Source organism: Phodopus roborovskii, unplaced genomic scaffold, assembly GCF_943737965.1.
Source record: "Phodopus roborovskii unplaced genomic scaffold, PHOROB, whole genome shotgun sequence".
Classification (NCBI taxonomy): Eukaryota; Metazoa; Chordata; class Mammalia; order Rodentia; family Cricetidae; genus Phodopus; species Phodopus roborovskii.
In genome coordinates, this window is record NW_026126578.1 from 5,375,712 (window position 1) to 5,397,527 (window position 21,816).

Consider the following 21,816-nt stretch of genomic DNA (forward strand, 5'->3'; position numbering starts at 1 on the left):
GGTTCTGCAAAGTCCCCAGCAACAAGAAGGCCATCATTAATTATGGCCCTCCAACCTTGGCCTTCCAGCCTTCATAACTGTAGGCAGAGCAAACCTTAACACTTTATAAATTACCTACTCTATGTCTTTCAGTTATAGCAACACAAAACAGACTAGGAAAATATCTAAAAATAGCACTGACTAATTACTTTGAGTGAGGTCTCACCTAGGCCATAAAGCCAACAATCACATGTTCTCTCTCATATGCAGATCCCAGCTTTGAATCTTTTTGTTTTGTGTGTTTGACCTGCAGTACTAGAGGTGGAAGCCAAGAAACAAGAAATAGACTACTAAATATGAGTAGCTGCTTCAAGGAAGAGGGAATAGTGAAATACAGGTAAGATGAAAGTAAGAGGTTCAAGTGTGGAGGGGACAGGAGGATGCAGGAATGAGGCACTGGCTGAGGGCTTAACCAAAATGAAGGGGGCATGAAGAAAGGAAATATGGAAACCTACAATCTTATAACAAGCAAAAAATTCAATTAGTGTAGAGAACACAAGTGTCATGAAAGGAGACAGGAGAAACACCATGAGTGGAGAAAGGGGGATTGGGGAGGGGAGAGCATAGGGAATGGGTTAGTCAAACCACGAATCCATGAAAAAGCCCTAATATGCATTTGTTAAAAGAGTTTGAATGCAACATATGAGTTATTAAATGAAAATCTCAGTGCCAAGCATGGGCTACCTCTCTATGAATTCTTGGTCAGGAAGGTCCCAAAGGCCTCCAAAACAACACAGGCTATTGCCATTCCTCTTGTTTGTCCACCACAACTACATGGTAAGATCATACTGCTCAAGACATGTTCACTGTAGAAGCCAGACAGAGAAATCAACCTCAAACTGATCAGGAAACCCTCCCTGCTGACTAATTTACATACTAACGCAAAGTGCTTTGTAGGTTGTGGGTCTGGGTTCCTGGGTAAAACAACTGTCTTATGATGTGAGCCCAGCCCCATAGGAGGAATTTTATGGTTAGTACTGTGTGTACCTGTTTAAGAGCCCATGAAAAATCACAAGTCTTGCTAAATGATTGTGCTGTCAAGCTGCATTCTAAGTATTTATGTTTATTCTCATAGATTTCTGCTGCTCTCAACTTTGGTCACAGAGCTTCATTTGGCATGGGTTAACGCATGCAACTCAGAACTGCTCAAGGCACCAAGTATGAGTAACTGTGAGTGTTCACCTATGGATGGGTCGTCTATAACAACCTCCCACCATCCAAGACTCAGGAAACTTCACAGAAGGGTGGGAAGAAAGGATGGGGAAGAAAGTTGTGACATGCAGACTTCTGGATATGACATGCTTTCTGTACACATCAACCCACAGAAGCTGTTGACACTTACATAAGACCATCCACAAGATCAAGCAGCCAAGACTCCAGTATGGAGGCGGGAAGGGGCCATGAGGACCCACCCTTACATAAAGCGCTCTATTGGCAGTGGATAGCTGCTAAGGGGGTGAGAGTCACACTTGTTTGAAGACATGGCCATTGGTAGGTGGCCCATGCTCCAGTGAATGGTCACACACTCACATGCATATGGACAGCACTAACTGGACTCAGCAGGTTATTAAGACAACTATAAAAGAAGACATGAAGTTTGGAGGGAGAGGGTGGCAGGGTAGGAGGAGTTGGAGGAAGGTAGTGTTGGACAGATAGAAGCAATATGTAGTGTATACATGCAGAAAATGTTCATAAAATAAAAATATTTTTAAAAGTAAATGAAAATACTGTCTAAAAGTGTTGGATTGGGAGCTGGGGGTAAGATAGCTCAGAAGATAAAGGCACTTGGTACAAAGCCTGACAACCTTAGCTGTCACCTGTAACCCACATGTGGGACAAGAGAACCAATTCCTGCTAGTTGTCCTCTGATCTCCACACGTGTGCTATCATACATGTGCCCACATGTGTGCACGCGCACCCGCGTGCACACACACACACACACACACACACACACACACACACACACCAATCAACCAAACAATGTAAATTTTTTAAATGTTTATTTAAATAACAAGACTCCTCCCTTCATTTCTCCAAGGGGACCACTGTAAATAGTTCTTTAGAACACTCTTGGTCAGGAACAACTTCAGTCGACTCTCAGGCACCTCTGGAGGCCTCTCCTCTTTCTCATCAATCCTCTATACACAGCTAGGCCTGTCTCTCTTTCCTTGCCTTTGTTTGAGCAGATGTTCTCATGCTGGGTTGCCTCCAAGGCCATTGTAGAATCTTCCTCATTCTGGGGTTTCAAATAAACAAAAGCGAACAAACCACAACAAAACAACAAAAACCTTTCTCTCTTCCAGTCAGAAGCCCTAACACGTCCTTCTACTATCTTCTATCCTCTGGGCTTGTTTTCCCATCAAATCTTGGATCATGTGAGCACGGGCCAATACCCAGAGCCATTGTGTTCTTTCTTATGCCCAAAGCAAAGGCTTAAAGGCATAGCCCAGAAGGTGTGGGTCTATTCTGCTTGTCCTGGAAGGTCAGGGTACCCCTGAACACGGCTTTCTAGATGGGTCAGAACACCTTCCTGAGCCCAGTTCCCACTCTAATCATAAATGATTTTTTTAAAAGATCGTATTTATTATACATACAGTGTTCTACCTGCATTTATGCCTGCATGCCAGACACATATTATTACAGACGGTTGTAACCCACCATGCAGTTGCTGGGAATTGAACTCATGACTTCTGGAAGCCCAGCCAGCACTCTTAACCTCTGAGCCATCTCTCCAGGCTCTGACCTTAGATAATCTTCTACCTGTACTGTTCTTGAGCACCCTTAAGGTTTATCTTTTCTCAGCAGGAACGTGTGTTTCCTGGTGCTGCAGCTCCAAACAGGATCATTTTTGTCTGAACAGTAAACCTGGCCTCAAGTCTACCCCACCCCGTCCTTCTCTTCCTCCAGCTCAGCAATGCTCCTCAGTATCTCCTGGGGACATCTTTGACCATGAAAGTGTCTATTTCAGAGCTGCTGTAATAACTGGCCCAAGGATCCTTTACAGCTGTGCTTTGAATGTACAAAGGCCCTCTAGGCTCCTGTAGTTGAGCCTACTACCCAGATATTGGGTTGTGAAGCCCAAGGAGGTAGACCCTTGCTAGAGCAAGTAGGTCATCAGGAGTGGGTCTTAAAGTATTATAAATTAGCCCTACTTCCTGTCCTCTCTGCTTCCCCAGTCTGGTACAATGTGACTAACTGCCTTATACTCCTGCCACCGTGCCCTATGCACCATGACAGACTGCATCCCACCTCCAACTGTACCTACAGAAAATGCCTCTCTCAAAAGGCTTCTTGGTGGGTTTTGGCCACAGGGACTAGAAAATCACTAACATAGCTATGAAAGCATGTCTGACAGATCAGGATAGAAGTTTCTGGATCTCTCATACTGCTAATACTACGATTGATCACAATACCTACTCTCAGCACTCATAACAGTGTTTAGTGCTATTACTAGGAATGGTACTTACCTTTGCAGATAATGACATTACCAGCTATGTTCCTGGGCCACCTGTGTTATGGCGCACACCACACCAATTGCTTTCTTAGGTGATGCCAGTGTGAACCTAGATCAGCCCATTGTGGGAGGCACTGATACAAACCCTAGAATACTAGAATATATGAGTTACTAGACTACTAGACTACTAGAACATATGGGTTATTAAGTGAAAATCTCAGTGCCAAGCAAGTCCCTGCCCAAACTCTTACTTTCCTGTAAGCAGAGATGTTGTAGAATGTTGGACTGTATTTCTGTGGGCATAGAACTTGCCAGAAGTAATCTTTCTTGGCTATGTCCCGATGGTGGCTGACAATCTCCATTTTCTTTTTTCTGCTAGAATCTCTTACAGATGAGAAACTATTATCTGAGAGTGGGAGAGCTTCCTGTCCCTGGAGTAGGCAAGGCCAATTTCCTATGAGAACCTTCGGCTCCTCAGTTCTGAGTTTGATGTTTTTTTCCTCTCAATGCTAGCTTCAAGCCTATGGATGCTCTAGGGTTTATTTGTTCCATTCAAAACACTGTCTATCATTTATTACCACTAAGTCACTGACCTAAGACATTGCTTTAACTCCCCCAACATTTTACAACACAATCTTCTATTTGTTTGCATTGTTTGTGGAAAGGAAAAGAATGAGAATTCCATTGACATTTCTAAAATGCATCCACACATGTGTTTCACCCATTCACCCATCCATCCATCCATCCACTCACTTACCTATACATTGTTATTCACCCACCCACTCATCAGTCCACCCACCCATCTATACATCCACTCATTCAACCTCCCATATACTCACCATTTCTTTCTATTTTTATAGCATCCTCCCTAATTCTGAGCCTGAGAATATTCTGCCACTACTGTACATGTAAGAAAATACATGTAGCAACATGTAACTTTTCTCTCTTTGGCTCAGCATTTCTATCTTCAAAGATATAAAATGCACATGTCAAATTAGTCACCCTTTAGCATGACTGAGCACTTCACTAGTGAAATAGAATCCTTGAATGAGTAACATCCCATCAACAACTTCCAGTGGGTCTCTGGGGACTAAAAAACACATCCTGGCCTCTGTCTGACTCTCAAGAGCCTTCTGGACCCAACCTACTTTACTGATTTCCACACTCACTTTAAACTCCCTAATACTTAAAACATGCAGAAATCAGAGAACACACTACTTGAGGTTAATCATTATGAAGACATGGGCCATTTTTTTCCTTTGAAACTACTTTAGGAAGTGAAATGTTACAGAGATGGTTAAAGTCTTTGGGTCTTTCCCAAGACAAGAGAAGCCCTTAGGTCCTTTCTCCCCACTTATTCCTCAATGACTGTTCTATGGCCAGTGTGTGTTCTTACAGGTTCATAGCCCCTGGCCTTATTCCAGACTGGGGTCTAAAAATACAAACAATATAACTTTTCCACCTGGGCTCTACATTATACTAAAATGCTGCTCTATGTTTGAGGGAGACTGTTGAGACTGGATCTTTCTAGCTTGTGCTGGCTTCAGACTCAAAATCCCTTCAGTGCAATCCTCTCAAGTGCTAGGATTATAGGTCTGTATCACAATGCCAGAAAAAAATATAATACTTGACCCTTCTTTTCTCACTTAACATCATATTATCAAGTTTTATCCAAATTGATATTAGCAGATGTAGATTTATACTGTTCTAGCATGTGACTTTCTGTGGCTTATTTAATTAACCATTCACTTACTGGATGCAGATTGCCTGGAGCTGGAGTTGCAGAGAGTCTTGAGCCACCTTGTAGGTGATATGCAAGAGCAGCCAATGCTCTTAACCTCAGAGCCATCTCTCCAGCCCACACAATGATGCTAAACGAGGAATGATCTAGATGAAGGTGAATAGTGGGCGTGTTTGTGAGGCACTGTCCTGACTGTTCACTGCCCCCAGGCCCCTGTGGGCAGCACATTTCCTGGGCAGGGGTCTAAACTGTGTAAGAGTGAAAGATAAGCCAGGATAAGCAAGTTGGCAGCATGGATTCCCACCTTCTCTCTGTTCTTTACTGTGATGTGAGTGTGGGGGCACCTGCCTTGATTATCCTGAAACCACAGGCTACAACCTATGATCGTGAGCCCAATATTAAACTAGTTATAGAAAACATCTCCATACAAAGTTGTGTGTGTGTGCAGATGGCTTAGAACATCTTACATTATACTTAAAAGTGGAATTGCTTGTTTGCAGACCCTGTAATTCTTCTTCTATTGGTACTAGATAAGTTATATCTTCCATTGATAATAGACAATTTACATTCCTATGACAACCCCTGATACTATACACTAGTCCCCACTAGGGAATGCTTCCTTAATCCACCAAGCAACAAGTTGTGTCTCAACCATCTTCTGATTACCAGTATGAGCATCTTTTTATCATTTTTTTAGTATTGCAGTTCATTTTTTAGTATTGCAGTTACATCTTCTGTGACTTGTGTAGTTGTATTTCTTATCAACATTGCTACTGGACTGTTTACTCTTTTCTTATGTATTTGTAAAAGCTGGTTTTATTTTTCTGGATATTAAAATTTTAATAATTTTGTGAAGACCAAATATCTTCTCCTTGTCTAAAATAAACTTGGTCTATCCATCTATTAATTTATGTTTGTTACTGTATGGATACTTTTAAAAATTAAAGAATAGAATTTAGTCATATTTTCTTTTGGAGTATATATTTTTTTGTAATTTAAGGTGTTGGAGAGACGGCTCAGCAGTTAAGAGCACATACTGCTCCTGCAGAGGACCCAAGTTTCCTTTTCAACTCCCTGTAAACTCAGATCTAGGGGATCTGATGCAAGTTTTTTACTGTTTATCTTTAGCATTCGAATTTATCTGAAATACACTCTGGGGAAATAACATATGGGCTTTGTGGGGGGGTCATGTACAAATGTAGGCATGCCTGTGCATGTATGTGTGTATGTGATATGTGTGTGCAGTATCTGCTTCTATAACTAAAAAGAAAAAGACAGCAATCAGTTGATGCTACACATCTGCTAAACTGTCTTCCTTTCTCTTTTCTTTGTCACACTGGTACCGTGTACCAGGTTCCCATGTGGTGAAAGCCTGTTTGCCTCTAAGCTCTGCTCTGTCCCTTTTACTTTTCTAGCCATGCTCTGGGACTACTGACTATCACTTTAGAGGAAGTACCAATATTTGGTAAGTCCAACACCCTCACAGGCATCTGAACTTTTTTGAAACTATAGATAATCTTTAAGATTTATTTATTTTATGCATGTGAGTCTTTTGCCTGATATGTATGTATGTGTACCCCATGCATGTTTGATACCCTCAGAGGTCTGAAGAGGGTGTTAGATTCCCTGAAACTGGAGTCATGGATGGTCATGAACCACTGTGTGGGTGGGTACTGGGCACTGAACACATATCTTCTGTAAAAACAGGAAGTGCTCCTAACTGCTGAGCCACATCTTTAGCCCAAATACACAATAAATCTAGAAATTTAAAATAATATATAAATGAAAATATTTGAGATGGCCAGGCATGGTGGCTTATACCTTTAATTGCAACATTTGGGAGGCAAAGCCAGACAGATTTCTGTGAGTTCAAGGCCAGCCCAATCTGCATTTCAAACTCTGGGCCAGCTAGGGATACACAGTGAGACCCTGTCTCAAAAACAAAACAAAAATATTTTAAATGAGGGAAGAAGCCCTTAATTTTAAATAACTCATGAGAAATGAAGAAATTACAATGGGAACTATGAAATATTTATATCTGAATGGCAATGACAGCCCCATATACCAAAACTCTTGAGATGTGGCTAATTTGTGCATCGACAGCATTAATCTGCAATCATTCTTCTCTTCTCGTGTATGCATTTTAATGACACTTCCTAACTGAGTAGGATTGTTACCCAGGAGCATTATTAACTTGTGCATATTAATCACATGAGCAGCCATGAGGCAGGAAACATGATTTCCTAGCGGTGTCCTCTTTCATCAGGCTGTGGGGTTCTTACGAGGGCCCAGTTTTCCCAGTTTATTTTCCTTAAATGGTAAGAAGTTAGAAGAATGTTGTATAGGCTAGAGGTGCTGGTCAAACTAATACAGCAAGAAACAGAAATAAGAGGTTACAGAAGAAGAGACAAATCCGCTTCTCTTAGAAGTTATTGGTGAGTGTCTTCCTAAAATTTGCTTATCCTGTGGACCACAAATAAAACCTTCCCGGCATCCCTCCCATCTCCAGTCTTGCCTCACTTCATTCTTTCTCAAGACACACCAACAATCCTGTTAACCACTAGCATGTATTGGCTGTTTATTGTGAGCTAGGTGAACATTTTTATCATCCTTTAATCTTGGACCAGCCATTGGAAGGAGATTTCCATGAGCTCCATTCTGAAAATAACAAAACAGAGGGGAAGGGATCAAGCTGTGCTCACGGGTGGCTGAAGGCGGCAGAGACTGAGGTGGAGTCACTAAGCTCAGCCACAGTGCTGGACGGCCACGGTGCTGGGCCACCTCTTCTACCCATTCAACTTTGTGTCTCTTGCTTTCCCCAAAGCTCTGTGTATTTGTTCAGGATGCCACTGTGTAACACTCAAGCTTCCCTTCAGGACCGAGAACCTCCTCCTAGGAAATGCTACCTACAGATACCATGATTGAAGGAAGAGTGATCTACCTAAGCATATGCACACCCCCTTCTAGGGACAATCTACAAGCACAAGGGTAGAAGGGCCCAACCTCTAGACACAACCCTGCAGGCCCGTCTCAGCTTATGACTCCACCACACACGTGGCCCCTTGACGCCTCTTGCTTCCTCACCCCGTTTCTTCTGCAGGTGGGACCCCAGCCCAAACTGTATCTCCATGAGAGTCAGCTTTCCAAGGAAGGCACGCTGTGATCAACTCTAACCATCAAGATTCACTGCACCACTGAATCCTCAACATCATGCGTTCCTTGAACCTCGGGTAGGGATGACTACCGTCTACTCTGCATCCAAACAAATCGTCTCTATACTACTCTCTGAATTCCCAGGGAAGGGCATTATGTTTAAATTGTTTCTCTGTCTTATTCATCACCTGTCTCTACCACTGAGTTGGATATATCTGAAGTACAACTTTAGCCTCTGCCTTCTTGGTTTTCCTTACCTATAAAGTGGGATGATGAGCGTATCTTCCTCCCAGACTTGAAGAATTCAGTGCGTACAGAGTGCTTAGGACCTTGCACAGAATAAGCCCTCACTAATCATTTCTCTGCTACAGTTGCTTATCTGCCATCACACTAGCACCAGCATATGTGTACTGAATGAGTAGGAAAGCCTGCTGAGGCCCACTTCACAGGCTGTCTCCCTGGGAGACATCTCTTTGTTCTCTCTGCCCCAGAGCAGACCGCACCGCTGGACCCTCCAGCATGCAAACCCTCACTCTCTCCTGAAAGGAAAAAAAAAATGAAAAATAAACTTGGCTTTGAATCCAAGGCCACGGCTGCTTTTGATCTCTGTTACAAAGCAAAGCAATTATTGGACACAAAAGCCCTGATTTATTTATGAAATGCGATGGACATCTTCGAGGCGGGGACGAGAGAACTCACTGAAGACCAAGTCCTTGTTGCCACACAGTGAATGGCTGCTTTCAAACACAGGCCCCCCCAAATGCCCTCTCGTCTAGGCTGAGAGTCTCTCCTCATTAGCGCGTCTTCCAGAATGCTGCAGCTTCCAACAATCAAATTCACATCACGGCCAGGGCAAGTAATTAAATTCTACAGGCATGGAGTGCAGAATAATGGATGGCTATTGTGAAGGGAGCTGAAGAAAACAGAATGAGGCTGCAAATGGGATGGGCTTCAATACCTAGTCTCAGAAACAGCCAGGGGTAAAGAGGAGCGAGTATGACATACACAGTGACCCTCCCAGCTGGTCTGCTGAATAGGGTTGGATGCTGACCTGGGTCAAATACCTGGGTTTGGGGAAGACTATTTCCTTAGCAGACACAGGCCTCCATTTCCTCAATGGTAAAACAAGGAGGCTACACAGGAAGTTTTCACAATCAGCTGAGAATTGGTTAGAAATGCAGATTCTCGTGCCACACTCTAGATCTACTGGGTTGGCAACTGTGACTGTGGAGTTCAGCAATCTGCTCCTAACACATATCCAGAGGACTCTAACTCAGACTAGACTATGACACCCACTAGCAAATGATGTCTAAGAGGGAGACCACAAACTCAAAAGCAGGAAGGCTGGGGAGATGAGATAGAAGCGTCATTACAACACACTGGACAACATTAGGGAGGCTGGGCAGTAGAGAGCTGCTTTTGTTTGTTGTTTTTTGTTTTGTTTTGGTTTGGTTTGGTTTTGGTTTTTGGCTTTGTAAGACAGCATCTCAAGTAGCTCAGGCTTGTCGAAAACTTACTATGTAGTTAAGGCTGGCCTTGAACTCCTGATTCTCCAGCCCACATCTCTCGAGTGCTAGAATTATAAGCAAGTGCTACCACACCTGGTGTGAAATCTCCAAGTTTTAACTTAATGTAGTGGTTCTCAATCTGTGGGTCGTGACTCCTTTGGTGTTAAACAACCCTTTCATTCACAGGGGTCACCTGAGACTATCAGGAAACATTTATATTACAATTCATAACCATAGCAAAATTACAGTTATGAAGTAGCAATGAAAATTTTATGCTTGGGGGTCACAACATGAGAAACTCTATTAAAAAGATTTTGCACAGCATTAGGAAGGGTGTGAACCACTGTCTTAATGTAATGACCAAGCAGATTATGCTCAAGAGCTGAATTCAGCTTGGACTGCTGTCTGTACCATCAGTTCTGGTATGCTGCTGACCTCCATCATGATCTATCTGTTCTGCCTGCTGAGTTCCCCCAACCCCTTCTCTCACTTGGCAGACTCATCTTTACCTTCAACGCCCTCACTGTTAACTCATCCTCAAGTCTCAGCCCCACTTTTGACATCCCAAAAGAGTAGACTGGAAACACAGAGCCAACCAATTGTCAATAAAAGGTGTATACATTACTTTATATTGCTGTGGTAAAACACCAGGACCAAGGAGACTTATAAAAGGAAGGGTTTAATTGGGCTTATGGTTCCAGTGGGTTAGAGGCTGTGATGGTAGAGTGAAGGCATGGTGGCAGAAATGGCTGAGAACTTACATCTCCAACCACAAACAGGAGGCAGAGAAAAAGCCTTTGGAAACCTCAGAGCCTGGCCCCAGTCACAATTTTCCTCCAGTAAGGCCCCACTTCCAAATCCTTTTCAAGCAGCTACCAAATGGAGACCAATGCTCAAGGCTTTTTTTTTTTTTTTTGGTGTAACAGCACAACTGACTCCATGATGGAAATACCATTCAGGCTGTAAAACTCAGCACCACCCGCCAAAACTACAATAAAGGCCTAATCCATCAAAGTTCATAGTTCTGAGAAAGTCTTTAACTGTACCAACCTTGTTTTTAGCTTCTGTCTGAAGTTCTGCTTCTGGATAACTGTTCTTGTTAACTGAAGTATGTCAACCTGGAACATGGGTTTTTGTTGTTGTTGTTACTCTCTCTCTCTCTCTCTCTGTGTGTGTGTGTGTGTGTGTGTGTGTGTGTGTGTGTGTGTGTGTGTTTAGATGCTCACCCTGAGAAGGGCTCTGTGCTACACTGAGTGTATTCTTGGGCTGGCTAATAAAGACTTTGGCTTAAACCCATGTTCAAGTAGTCTTCTCTGGTAAATACCCCACAACAAGGAGAGACACCTTGTTACCTTGTTCAAATCACCATAGAAGGTAAGACATGTAAGGATGACATGAACACATCATGACACAGGCCTTCCCCCACAGAGGAGGAGTTCATGCCTCTTAAGAAAACTTCCTTCTTGCTGCCTGAAAAAAACACTCAAGTAATTTGACCAGAATCTAATAAGGTGAAGTTTTAAAGAGACAAACATGGGGAGGGGACATGGAGGGAATTCACACCAGATTTAAAACATTGATGCAAATCTATCTAGAGGTTTAAGTTGAGACCTGAGTCATCTTCAGCTGTACTGAGATTGCCACCAGAAAGGCAAGCATTTTTTTTCCTGGTGGTATTAGAGTTGAAGTGTTGGGATAGCCCTCTCCACTCTAAGCTGGCCAATCCTTTCTCCTGGATTCTTCTCACCACAAACTACAACAGGTCAGAGAAAATTCAGCATGATCCATGGTGAGAAGCTTCTGGAGACACCACAAGAAACCCACAGAGAAGATCCAAGGGAATGGGAATGTTCATCTCCAGGAAGCAAAGACCTGCATGGACCACCTTGATTTCTGTCTCCACGACACAAACAGGCTTCTGTACATATTGGATATTTGTGATATTTGTGGCCCTCAAGAACCCAAGAGCAAAAACAAAACAAAAAAAGTGCAATATTTCATTTCTGCCTTGAAGGACGTTGTATTGATCACAGCTATTCCCAGATAGAGTGGGCAATCATGAGAGGTAAGGCACATTCTTTGTTGAGGGACACCTAGTTCAATATAATAAAAGGACTGGAGTAAAGAACCTAATGGACATCTATTATCTCTTTCTTATCACAAGGATGCCCCAACCAAGTTGCCTTGGCCCTGGTATTTTATCACAGCTCCTGGGGATCTACCCTCACCCATCTTCAGCCCTGTGCATCAGCAGAGTTGGCACCTCTTACTCCAGAAGTGGGCATCTTTCCTACACTTAATCAGATGTAGTGTCAAGGGAGATCACATGTCTGTGCTGGACCAATCAGTGCTTAGCAGATCTAATGGTAGATTAAAAACAGATAAGATTCAAGCCTGGGGTTCCTGGGAGCCACCTGGTCATGAAAGTGGGACAAACTAAGAAAAGGCTCCTCATCAAAACTTTCCCCTGAAAACTGAGAGACAGACACCAGAGCCACACAGCAAATAGAGACTATTTTCTGAAATGATTTTTGTCTCTCTAGAATCACCCCCATGCCAAGGTCATCTTTAAAAAGCTGGAAAGCCTTCCCCCCCTTCAATCAGGTTAAAATATTTCTGTTGCAACCAGGAGCAGGTCCTGGCCATTCCAGATTGCCTCTAAAGTCTCTAAAGTCTCATTCAGTCCCACTTTGCTCTGTCTGAACTAGACAGAGCACTTCCACCAACTTCCAGAAAGCCTTTCCCTAGTGCTGGGGACTGAATGCTGGGCTAGTCATACATACTAGTCAAGTATTCAGTCTCTGATCTACATCCCAAGCCTTCTGTTATCAAACTTGGAGCAGGAGTATGGCAATCTGTGCCCAGCAACCTGTCCTCAATAACCCAATTGGAAAGCTTAAAACAAAACAAAACAAAGTGGGGGAGATTTATTCAATACCACATTGAGAAGAGGAACAAAGAGTTACAGAAAACTCCATCCTTGGGGTCCTAAAGTGAGATGGAAATTTAAATAGAGGGCCAAGGATGTACACATGTAACATGTCCCAGTCAAAGTGTGATCCCACCCACTGACTCATCTTTGTCTGGAATTCAGTCTCATTCTGAATGGTATTCTAACAAGTTGTTGTAACTGTGAAGTATCTTACAGGGAGACAAGTACACACACACACACACACACACACACACACACACACACAGCCATGCATGCACCCATACACATACTCACCAACATGTAATCATGTATTTGTGCATGCACACGCACACACACACACACTCACACACACACACCTTTTCCTTCTGTTAGCATGGAATTCTTGGGGAAATCCCTATTTCTTGGGGAAATCCCTGTTTCAATGACCTGATAGACTGGAAGATGCAAGTGTCTTTTTGGAACACCTTCATTTCTGACAGGCCAGTTACACTCCTATGTGGTTTTGAGACAGGGTCTCATTAAGTTGACCAGGTTAGTCTTTAATTTACTCTGTGGCCTGAGCTGGCCTTAAATTTATGATGAACTCGTGATTACTCAGTCACCTGAGCAGCTGGATCACAGATCTGCATCTCTAAGTGACAGAAGTTTCTGGAGTTTGTAATGCTGCTACTTCTCCTTAGAACAGCATCCCCCTGGGGTAGGGAGTGGCCCAGTAATTAAGAGCACATTCTGCTCTTGCAGAGGAGCCAGGTTCAGTTCCCAGCACCCACATTATTGCTAACAACAGTTTGTAACTCCCACTCCAGAGGATCCAGTGCCCTCTCTGTCCTCCATAGGCACTGCATACACATGGTACACTTACCACACAGGTAGACTACACTTATGCACATAAAAAAAAAAGTTCTAAAAATAAACAAACAAATAAAAGTCAGACTCTGTGAAAGGGAGAGTAGAGACTGTGAAAGCATGAGAATCAAGTGAGGTAGGATAATGGTCTGTGAGAAGATGGCAGGCAGGCAGGGCAACTATTTTAGACCCACAGAAAGCATTTCTGGCCTCCTGAAGCTCAACGATCAGAGCAAGGTTGGGTGGGTGGTGAGGAAAGACCCCCACCAAGCACTAGCACCACACCCTGGCCATGCACTTCCATGTGAGGGACCACTAATGAGCTTCCATTTCTTGAGTACATTCTGAGTGCCACGCCCCTGCTGGCACTTGACCTGCCTCTGCTATTGCAAGTGGTCCCCAGGGTAGGCATTATACCAGACCCAGATTGGCCAGGGAAGCCAGTGAGGCAGTACACAGACAAACTCTAAAAGCCCTGCCTCACTGACAGTAAGGGCCTAAAGCCACATTGAGGCTCTCCTTGAAGCTGCCCAAGGCTTTCTCCCATCTCTATAAAATGGGGTATGCACCCCCATCCCCCAAGGACTTAGTCCTGAAGTGGTTGAGACAGATATAAGAATTCTCCCTATATAAAGAGCTCGGGGCTTAGCTCCGAGTTATATATAATGTGGGCAAAACAAAAGGGCCTCACTGGGCTAAATCAGCCAGGCTCACATATTCCCAACACTCTCCCAGCCCACAGGGGCCAGGTCAGTTCCTTTGTTCTACAGGACAGGCCTGGTAACAAGGCAGCCAGGAGCTCAGCTGTGGACATTTTTCATTATTTTCCACCCTGTTAACCTCCATCACAAGTCAGGCTGCTGTCAGGCTAAATGAGAACTGCAAAGATTTATCTCACTTGTCCCAGGGCTCAGCTCAGGAAAAAGCAGCCTTCGTTTCCTAAAGGCCTTGACGACCCTTTCTCTCTGAGTCATTCCCACCCAGGAAAAGGCTGTGACAGCAGCAGCAGGCAGGGGCCACACCAGGATCAGGACTCCAAAGCAGCAGACAGCTAAAGCCTGAAGCCTGGCCTCTGTGAAGCACTGTGGGACGATGATTTTTTTTTTTTTTTATGGGTACTATATTTACCTTTCTAATTATGTTTGCTTATGCAAATATTAAAGTCAGACCACATTTTGTAAACAGCATCAAGAAGAAACCAGAAGTGTATTATGTGGTGGGAGGACATGAGGCAGCAAGTACAGTTCTTCTGTAGAAGTCATCTCAAAACGGACAATGCAAGCGCAGACCTTAAGACAGAATGTGGTTTTAAGTCAGCAGCCTGCCCCCTTCCTTGTGTGTCTGGCAACCCTGGGTCATCAGATCACTAAAGAGGTATCTGGGAAGAAGAGCTGAGCTACACTGAGTAACAGTTGCTGCTGTCCTAGGGTCATAGCTTTCACAGAGAAAGGCCAGGGTAGCATGTGCTGCCAATGTCCCTCAGGGTGTTTCTACCCATTTCACAAGTGAGAAAACAGAGGCACAGGAAATTTAGGTCATCAGCCCAGAGATACATAGATCACAGGAGAATGACGTGTGCCGTCTAACAGCAGCTGGGATGGCTGTGAGTATTTCACAAGTGAGGAAACCAAGGCACAGGTTTAAGTCACAAACCTGAAGATATACAGGACACATGGGTTTTAAAGGGATAGCACCAGGGTTATTGTCTTTCTAAAATACTAAGGAATCTTATCTTGGGCTAAGGTCCTTCCCCACAGGACAACACGTCTGACCTTCACACGGGCCCTGAAAGCAGCAGATTTCAGCCTCACTCAACAGACTAAGAGAAGGCTAAATGACACACACATTTAAAGAAAATTTAATTCTTCACACATTCACATAGAGCCTCCATTGTGACAGGCATTGTTTAAGAAGCTTGGGACAAAGGCTTCCGGGGAAATAAAAACTGATGGCTCTCTTCACCCTTGGCTACTGGATATTTCTCTTAGTAAAACCTTTCTTTCAGCAATGGAGTATTCTACCAATGCCTTGAAAGTAAGCCAACTTTTGAGCCTAGGGTCCCCATTGTGAAAACTAATCCTAAGTAACAACCAATGTGGGGGAAAGTACACAGTGGGGCTTTTTGTAACAGTAAAATCATGGCATTTACCAAAGTATTCAACAGAAAGAGACCAGGTACGTAGGGCAGGGTAAGTCAATATAACAAAATGCTATGCAGGCATTCAAAACAGAAGTAAATTTTCAATGTGGGAAATTTATGACAGAGAGCATTACCTAAGTTTGGCAGATCACATACATAGGCAATAATATCAACCATAGAGTATGGTCTTATACAGGGGGAAATATGTATGCATTCTAGAAAGTATACAAATTATAGGCATTCACAGGAAATATTTTATACAGGTATACATAAAAGAAATTCTTAGAATTTCCAAGTGATTGACTGGTAAAGTTCTGTTGATTTAAAGTTTTGGGTCCATGTCCACCTTCATTTTTCCAGATTGCCTATGACACATGTATGCTACACACCTAGCCATATAAAGGTTTTTACTCTCGTGTTCACAGGTGCTAAAGTGGCTGAGTACACACAGTCTTTCAAAGGTACATACAGCAGTCAAATTTGGGCTAGAAAGTATAGTGAGGCCCTCAGTCCCATGAATCATTCAACACCTGCCTTTCTGGTCCTTTGTCCCCAAAATAAACTCACCACATTGGGAGAATATTGTCATGGCCAGTCTAGGGCAGAGACCTGGGGCAGATAGGGCGCTCACCTTTTTGAAGAGTCTGATGACATCCTCACTGATCTGGGAAAGGCGGACGATGACATTGTTCATGAAGATGTCATTGAGGGTGGCATGGTCTCGGCTCTCCCGCCGGGTCTGATGCAGTACCAGATACCAGCAGTTCACGGGCGAGAGGAGATATTGATCCTTCCTGTGGGGACCAAAATGGCTCAGGTGGGCTTCATGACAGTTCACATGGTCACCCATATTTGACCCTCATAGCCACCTTCAAAGCCAATCATATTACACTTTTTACTACTACAGGCCAGAGAACTAAAGTGATATTTCCATGGTTACAGAGTACTTCTAGAGCTAGACCTTGGGTCGCTGACTCTGTCTTTGTCCTGGGCCATCTATGTTCTCCTAGACTGCAGCACTTGTCATGTTCGCTTCCCTCTTCTAGGAAAATCTATCTTAATGGGGTTGAGAAATACTAAATAGATTGCTCTGAAATATGCCATGGATTCTAGGTCTATGCAGTAGGGAAAAAAAAAAAAAGGTACTTCCTTTCCACTAACCTGTCTCCACTAACCCACAGAGCCCTCTGGGCTCTTGACACCTTTGTCCTTCCCTAAGGAGCTCCTGACCTCCTAGAAACTAGTACGACAATGATGATGCTTGAAAGAGCTGATGAGCATCAGCCTGAAGGTTCTGCATGTGGGAGAAGAGGCAAAGGAAGGAAGATACAAGCACCTACAGGACAAATAAGCCTTTGTCCTATAGTGACTGCTGGGCTGTCAGACTGGCTGTAGCTGGGCATGATGCTAAAATGGGATGTCACACTGTGATCCCCTGAAAACATCAGAAATGCACACTCCAGCACTCCAGAATTAGAACACTGGGGATGGGCCCAGCAGTCTGGGCTTTAAGAAGCTCATCCCGGCACTCTGATGTGAGCTGAAGTCTAGGATCTCTGTGTATCACTGTTTCCCAAGCTAATGAAATGGTAGAAAATCACTCTCTTGACTCTACTTCCCCAAAGATCCCTCTGTGGGGTTCAGGAAAAGGTTCTATAAGAAGAAAGGCAAATAAAATCCTAAACACAGGTGCAATCAATGTTCCTATCTTGACACAGCATACGTGAGCTGGGGTTCTCATTCTTAAGCCCTAAACTTTCTCTTATCATGCTTTCTAGTGTGGAAAGAAGTATTAGAAGTGAGGCCCACCATTAGCTCCAGAGAACCCTCTCCTCTTCAGAAATGGACTATCTCATGGAATTCCTTGTGGTTATACAAGACTGCTTGATAACATTCTGCCTTTAATTTCTATGTCCCACCTCTCCCCTTTCTGGGGGCTCCTAGAGAGCAGGTACTGTTTGTGCTATATTCACTGTGCTCAGGGCCCAGCAAGGTGGCAACCACAGAGTAGATGCTGTGGTAGAGTGACCCTTGAGAAAAGATCTCTTTTGTACTGGGTTTTTAAAGGATAGATATAGGGTTTCCAATCAGGTGTGTGTGTGTGTGTGTGTGTGTGTGTGTGTGTGTGTGTGTGTGTGTGTGAGAGAGAGAGAGAGAGAGAGAGAGAGAGAGAGAGAGAGAGAGAGAGACTGAATAACAAATTAGCTAAGGAAGCCTTGAATTCTCAGACTACTACTAGAAGATTATTGGACATGAGGCTGGGAAACAAGATTAGAGGCTTGATTGCAGCAGGTGTGGAGTGTCAGGCCAAAGTAGTTGGGATTTTTCCATCTAGGCTATGGAGGTTTGAGTCCACTGTAACACAGTAGAATCACCTCAGAAACTTATACCAGGACAAAATGAGTTTGATGCTCTAGGGTGGAACTTGCTATTAGTATTTTTAAAACATTCTTCAAAAGATTTTACTCTGTAGTCATAATTCATAATTCCTCTTCCAAGAAATGGGAAGTTCAGAGGTTATACAAATATAACTAGTGTGTGCTTCAAAAAAGAAAAATCACTTACAGAAAATTGGAGGAAGAGAAGGGTGGATGGATACAATGGACAGATGGTTGGGTAGATGAATGAGTTGGGTAGATATAGAGGTAGGTGGCTGGAGTAGATAGATAGATAGATAGATAGATAGATAGATAGATAGATAGATAGACAGACAGACAGACAGGTGTTAGATGTGTGGGTAGGTAGATGGATAGAAGATACAGATGATGAATGGATAGACTGATGAGCAGGTGGGTAAGTATAGACATAATATGAGGCTAGAGACAGGAGTACCACTCATGAAGGAATCTCAGTTCAGGCAAGGGAGGTAGCACTGGAATTACTGAAGTCTAGACAAATACCTCTCAACAGGGTACATCTCATCTTGAAGAGTTGCTGGAAATAGGAGTGGGAGTAGAAGGGAAGAATGGTGATTCTGAGATTTGGCTTTCAGGCAACTGGGAGGAAGCCAGTCACATAGACTAAGAGGAGAGCTGCAGGGAAAGAAGCAGGTTTGGGCAGAGAATGCATCCCATCCCACTTCCTCCTGCTTCCTGGGTGGTGAAGGGAATCAAAGGATTAAAGGAGAGCTGCCATAATTGAGCTGTTACTGAAATTGCTTCAGGGGCTTAGCTCAATCTGGGATGCAAGAATTGAACAGCATCTGGGGAATTAAATGTGTAAAAATTATGGACATTTCAGAGGAAAGCAAAAAGGCAAGTGATTTTGAAAGGACGGGAAGTGCTAGATTGACTTTAATGATGGCCTTTAATTAGGTTGCCTGGCCAGAGCAAAATGGTAGCAGACAGACAGAAAGGACAGAACCTGTGGGCCAGGAGGTGGCACAGCCCGTGAATGGACTGAGGGAGAGTGTAGGAGGGAGGAGGAGAGAGGGGGGAGGAGCAGGAAGAGAAGGAAAAGGAAGAGGGGCAGGCAGAGGAAAAGGAGAAGGGAGGGAGATACAGCAGCAGCTAACTTGTGTTAAAGCAAGGTCTGGGGTTCCTTCATTGTGTCTCTGTGGGTGCATGCATTCACACATATTCACATGTGGTGGTACATGCATTTGTACGTGTTCACATGCTCTAATTCATCCAGGTGCTGTGTGTGTGAAGCTCAAATTCTCTGATGAGCCTCTGCCTAAGCCTTCTTAAGTAAGAGAGATTCAAGAGAGACAGGAGACGATGCTGTAGCCTGACTAATGCTTCCATAGGAAGGAGGCTGCAAAGCCTTCCCATACCAGACCCAGAAGTAAGGTAGCCAGTGCTGTCTTCTTTCAGAAAGCACTTTCTAGACCGAGTAAGGATGGAGGGCTGGAGTGGACATTCCCAGAGCAGAAGCTTCTAAGTAGAGGACTATTACCAATAGGCCAGCAAGAAGGAGAAACATGCTGGTGTGCTGAAGAGCAGCTTAGAGGCCCCACCTGTAGCTCTGGGGTAAGGCCCAGGGTGACAAATGTGGCTGGGGATGTGGTAGAGATCAAATAGCAAAGGGTCTTTACCATTCAAGAGTTTGCTCTTCATCCTGGGTCATCAGGGAGAAGGATATAGAGCAGTGGTTCTCAACCTTCCTAATGCTGCAACCCTTTAATACAGTTCCTCATGTTGTGGTGACCCCAAACCAACCATAAAATTATTTTCACTGCTACTTCATAACTCTAATTTTGCTACTGTTATGAATCATAGTGTAAATATATGTTTCTTGATGGTCTCAGGTGACCCCTGTGAAAGGGTTGGTCAACTCGTGACCCACTGATCTAGAGTAAAGGAATACAGTGGTCAAAACATCTTTTCTACCTTTCCTGCGGGATCCTAGGAGAACAGGGGTGACATCCAGGGGCCAGGCTGAAGGATCCAGTGCCTGGGTATTGACTGAACTTGGGGGCCAACTGAGAAGGGTAGATGTACCCAGAGAAGTAGAAGTGGCCTTTAGGGAATGAAGCAAAGGCTGGGAGGGAGACAGCCCCTCCCTCTGGGAGGGTGACAAGGCTGCAATCAGAGAGAGGCAACTCTCTTGACTCCCATGACTAGGAACAAGGAAAGGACAGGCAAGGACAGTGAGCCATATCTGCCTCCCAAGCAGCATGCCCACTCTGAAGCTCCACCCAGCATGGGAAACAACTAGCTCTGCCTTCCCATCTCCTCCCTGCCCTGTTTCCACTCATATATGTGGGGCCCAGCTCACACAAAGAAAAAGCAAGGCATGGTGGTTTGATGAAAAATGTCCTCCATTGGCTCCTCTGTCTGAACACCTGGTCCCTGGTTAGGTGTGGTCTAGGCAGGTACAGCCTTGCTGGAGGACGTACATCACTGGGGACAGGTTGTAGGAGTTTATAATCTCACCCCACTTACAGTTCTCACTCTTTGCTTGTGTTTGTGGTTGAAGATGTGATTGTTCAGCTTTCTGCTATGGCTGTCTGCTGCCATGTCTTCTCAGACATTATGGCCTCCCTTTTGGAACCATAGGCCAACAAAGTAAACTTCTCCCATAGGTTGCTTTTGGCCATAATGTTTATCACAGCAACTAACATGCCAGGTGGGCTATCTACAGCCAGGAGCTAGCCCTTCTGTAGAAGGCTGGCATCTGTAACCTCAGCAACAATGGTACCTCACTGGACCATCAATAAAAACCACTAAGGTGCAACAGAAAGACACGTGGACCTGGGGGTGGTACTCTCCTATGTCTACCTTCTAACAATATGACAGCACACAGGTCATCTATGCTTGTGTCCTAGCTATTTAAACCATGCCACTAAACACTAGAAAAGAGCTCCCTGGTCATTGTTCAACAGCGAATCTGTGCAGTGCCTTTATGGTGTGCATTCTGTAGGGTCAGGCCCCAAGATGACCTTGAGCACACGTGTGGCTCCTGCTCTCCTCATAGTAGACAGTGTACTGGGGGAAGACAGAATCGCTGGTGGCATCTCAGATGGGTGTAGAATCAGATTGGCAAAAAGTGCTAGAGTAAAGGGGCATACCATGCCACAAGAGCCCAGAGCAAGGGTCTTGAGGCCTGACTATGAGGTTCACTGGAATATCTATAAGGAAGGAGTAGGTAAGGCAGGATTTCTAAGAAGAATTAGAGGGGGTTAAGGGAAAGTACTAGAAGCATGGCTTCCCTTAGCAACAGGAAATTTGGAGCATGTATTTAAGGGACAAAGTAAAGACCAGCATGGATGAAGCACAGGAATCAAGATGGTTAGGATAAGAATGGTGCATAGTGAGGCTGGAGGCCTGCAGGGCTGCTGGACCCTAGGGTGGCTGCTGCCTCATCCCATGTACCATCTGCATTATCAGAGACTGCAGAAAACAATATCCGGAGCACATGTGACAGATCAGGATGGCAGTCGCCAAGAATTTCTGCTTCCACTATCCTTTTCCTAGGGTCACCTGTTCATTTTCCTGGTGTCCCCTGGGCCTAATACCTAGCTTCCTCTGCTACCTTTGCTTGCTGTGAAGACACCACAAT

At 44.2% G+C, this 21,816-nt stretch overlaps 1 protein-coding gene across 4 annotated transcripts in view; it reads right to left on the minus strand.

Annotated features, from left to right (window-relative positions):
- Srgap3 (SLIT-ROBO Rho GTPase activating protein 3) overlaps positions 1–21,816 on the minus strand; it is a 211,991-nt gene that overhangs the window by 71,456 nt on the left and 118,719 nt on the right. For all 4 annotated transcript variants that reach the window (XM_051203643.1, XM_051203641.1, XM_051203642.1 and 1 more), the window contains one exon: positions 16,445–16,607. In XM_051203643.1, coding sequence (XP_051059600.1) covers positions 16,445–16,507 — 63 coding nt within the window. In that variant the 5' untranslated portion in view covers positions 16,508–16,607. The remainder of the gene's footprint in view (positions 1–16,444; positions 16,608–21,816) is intronic.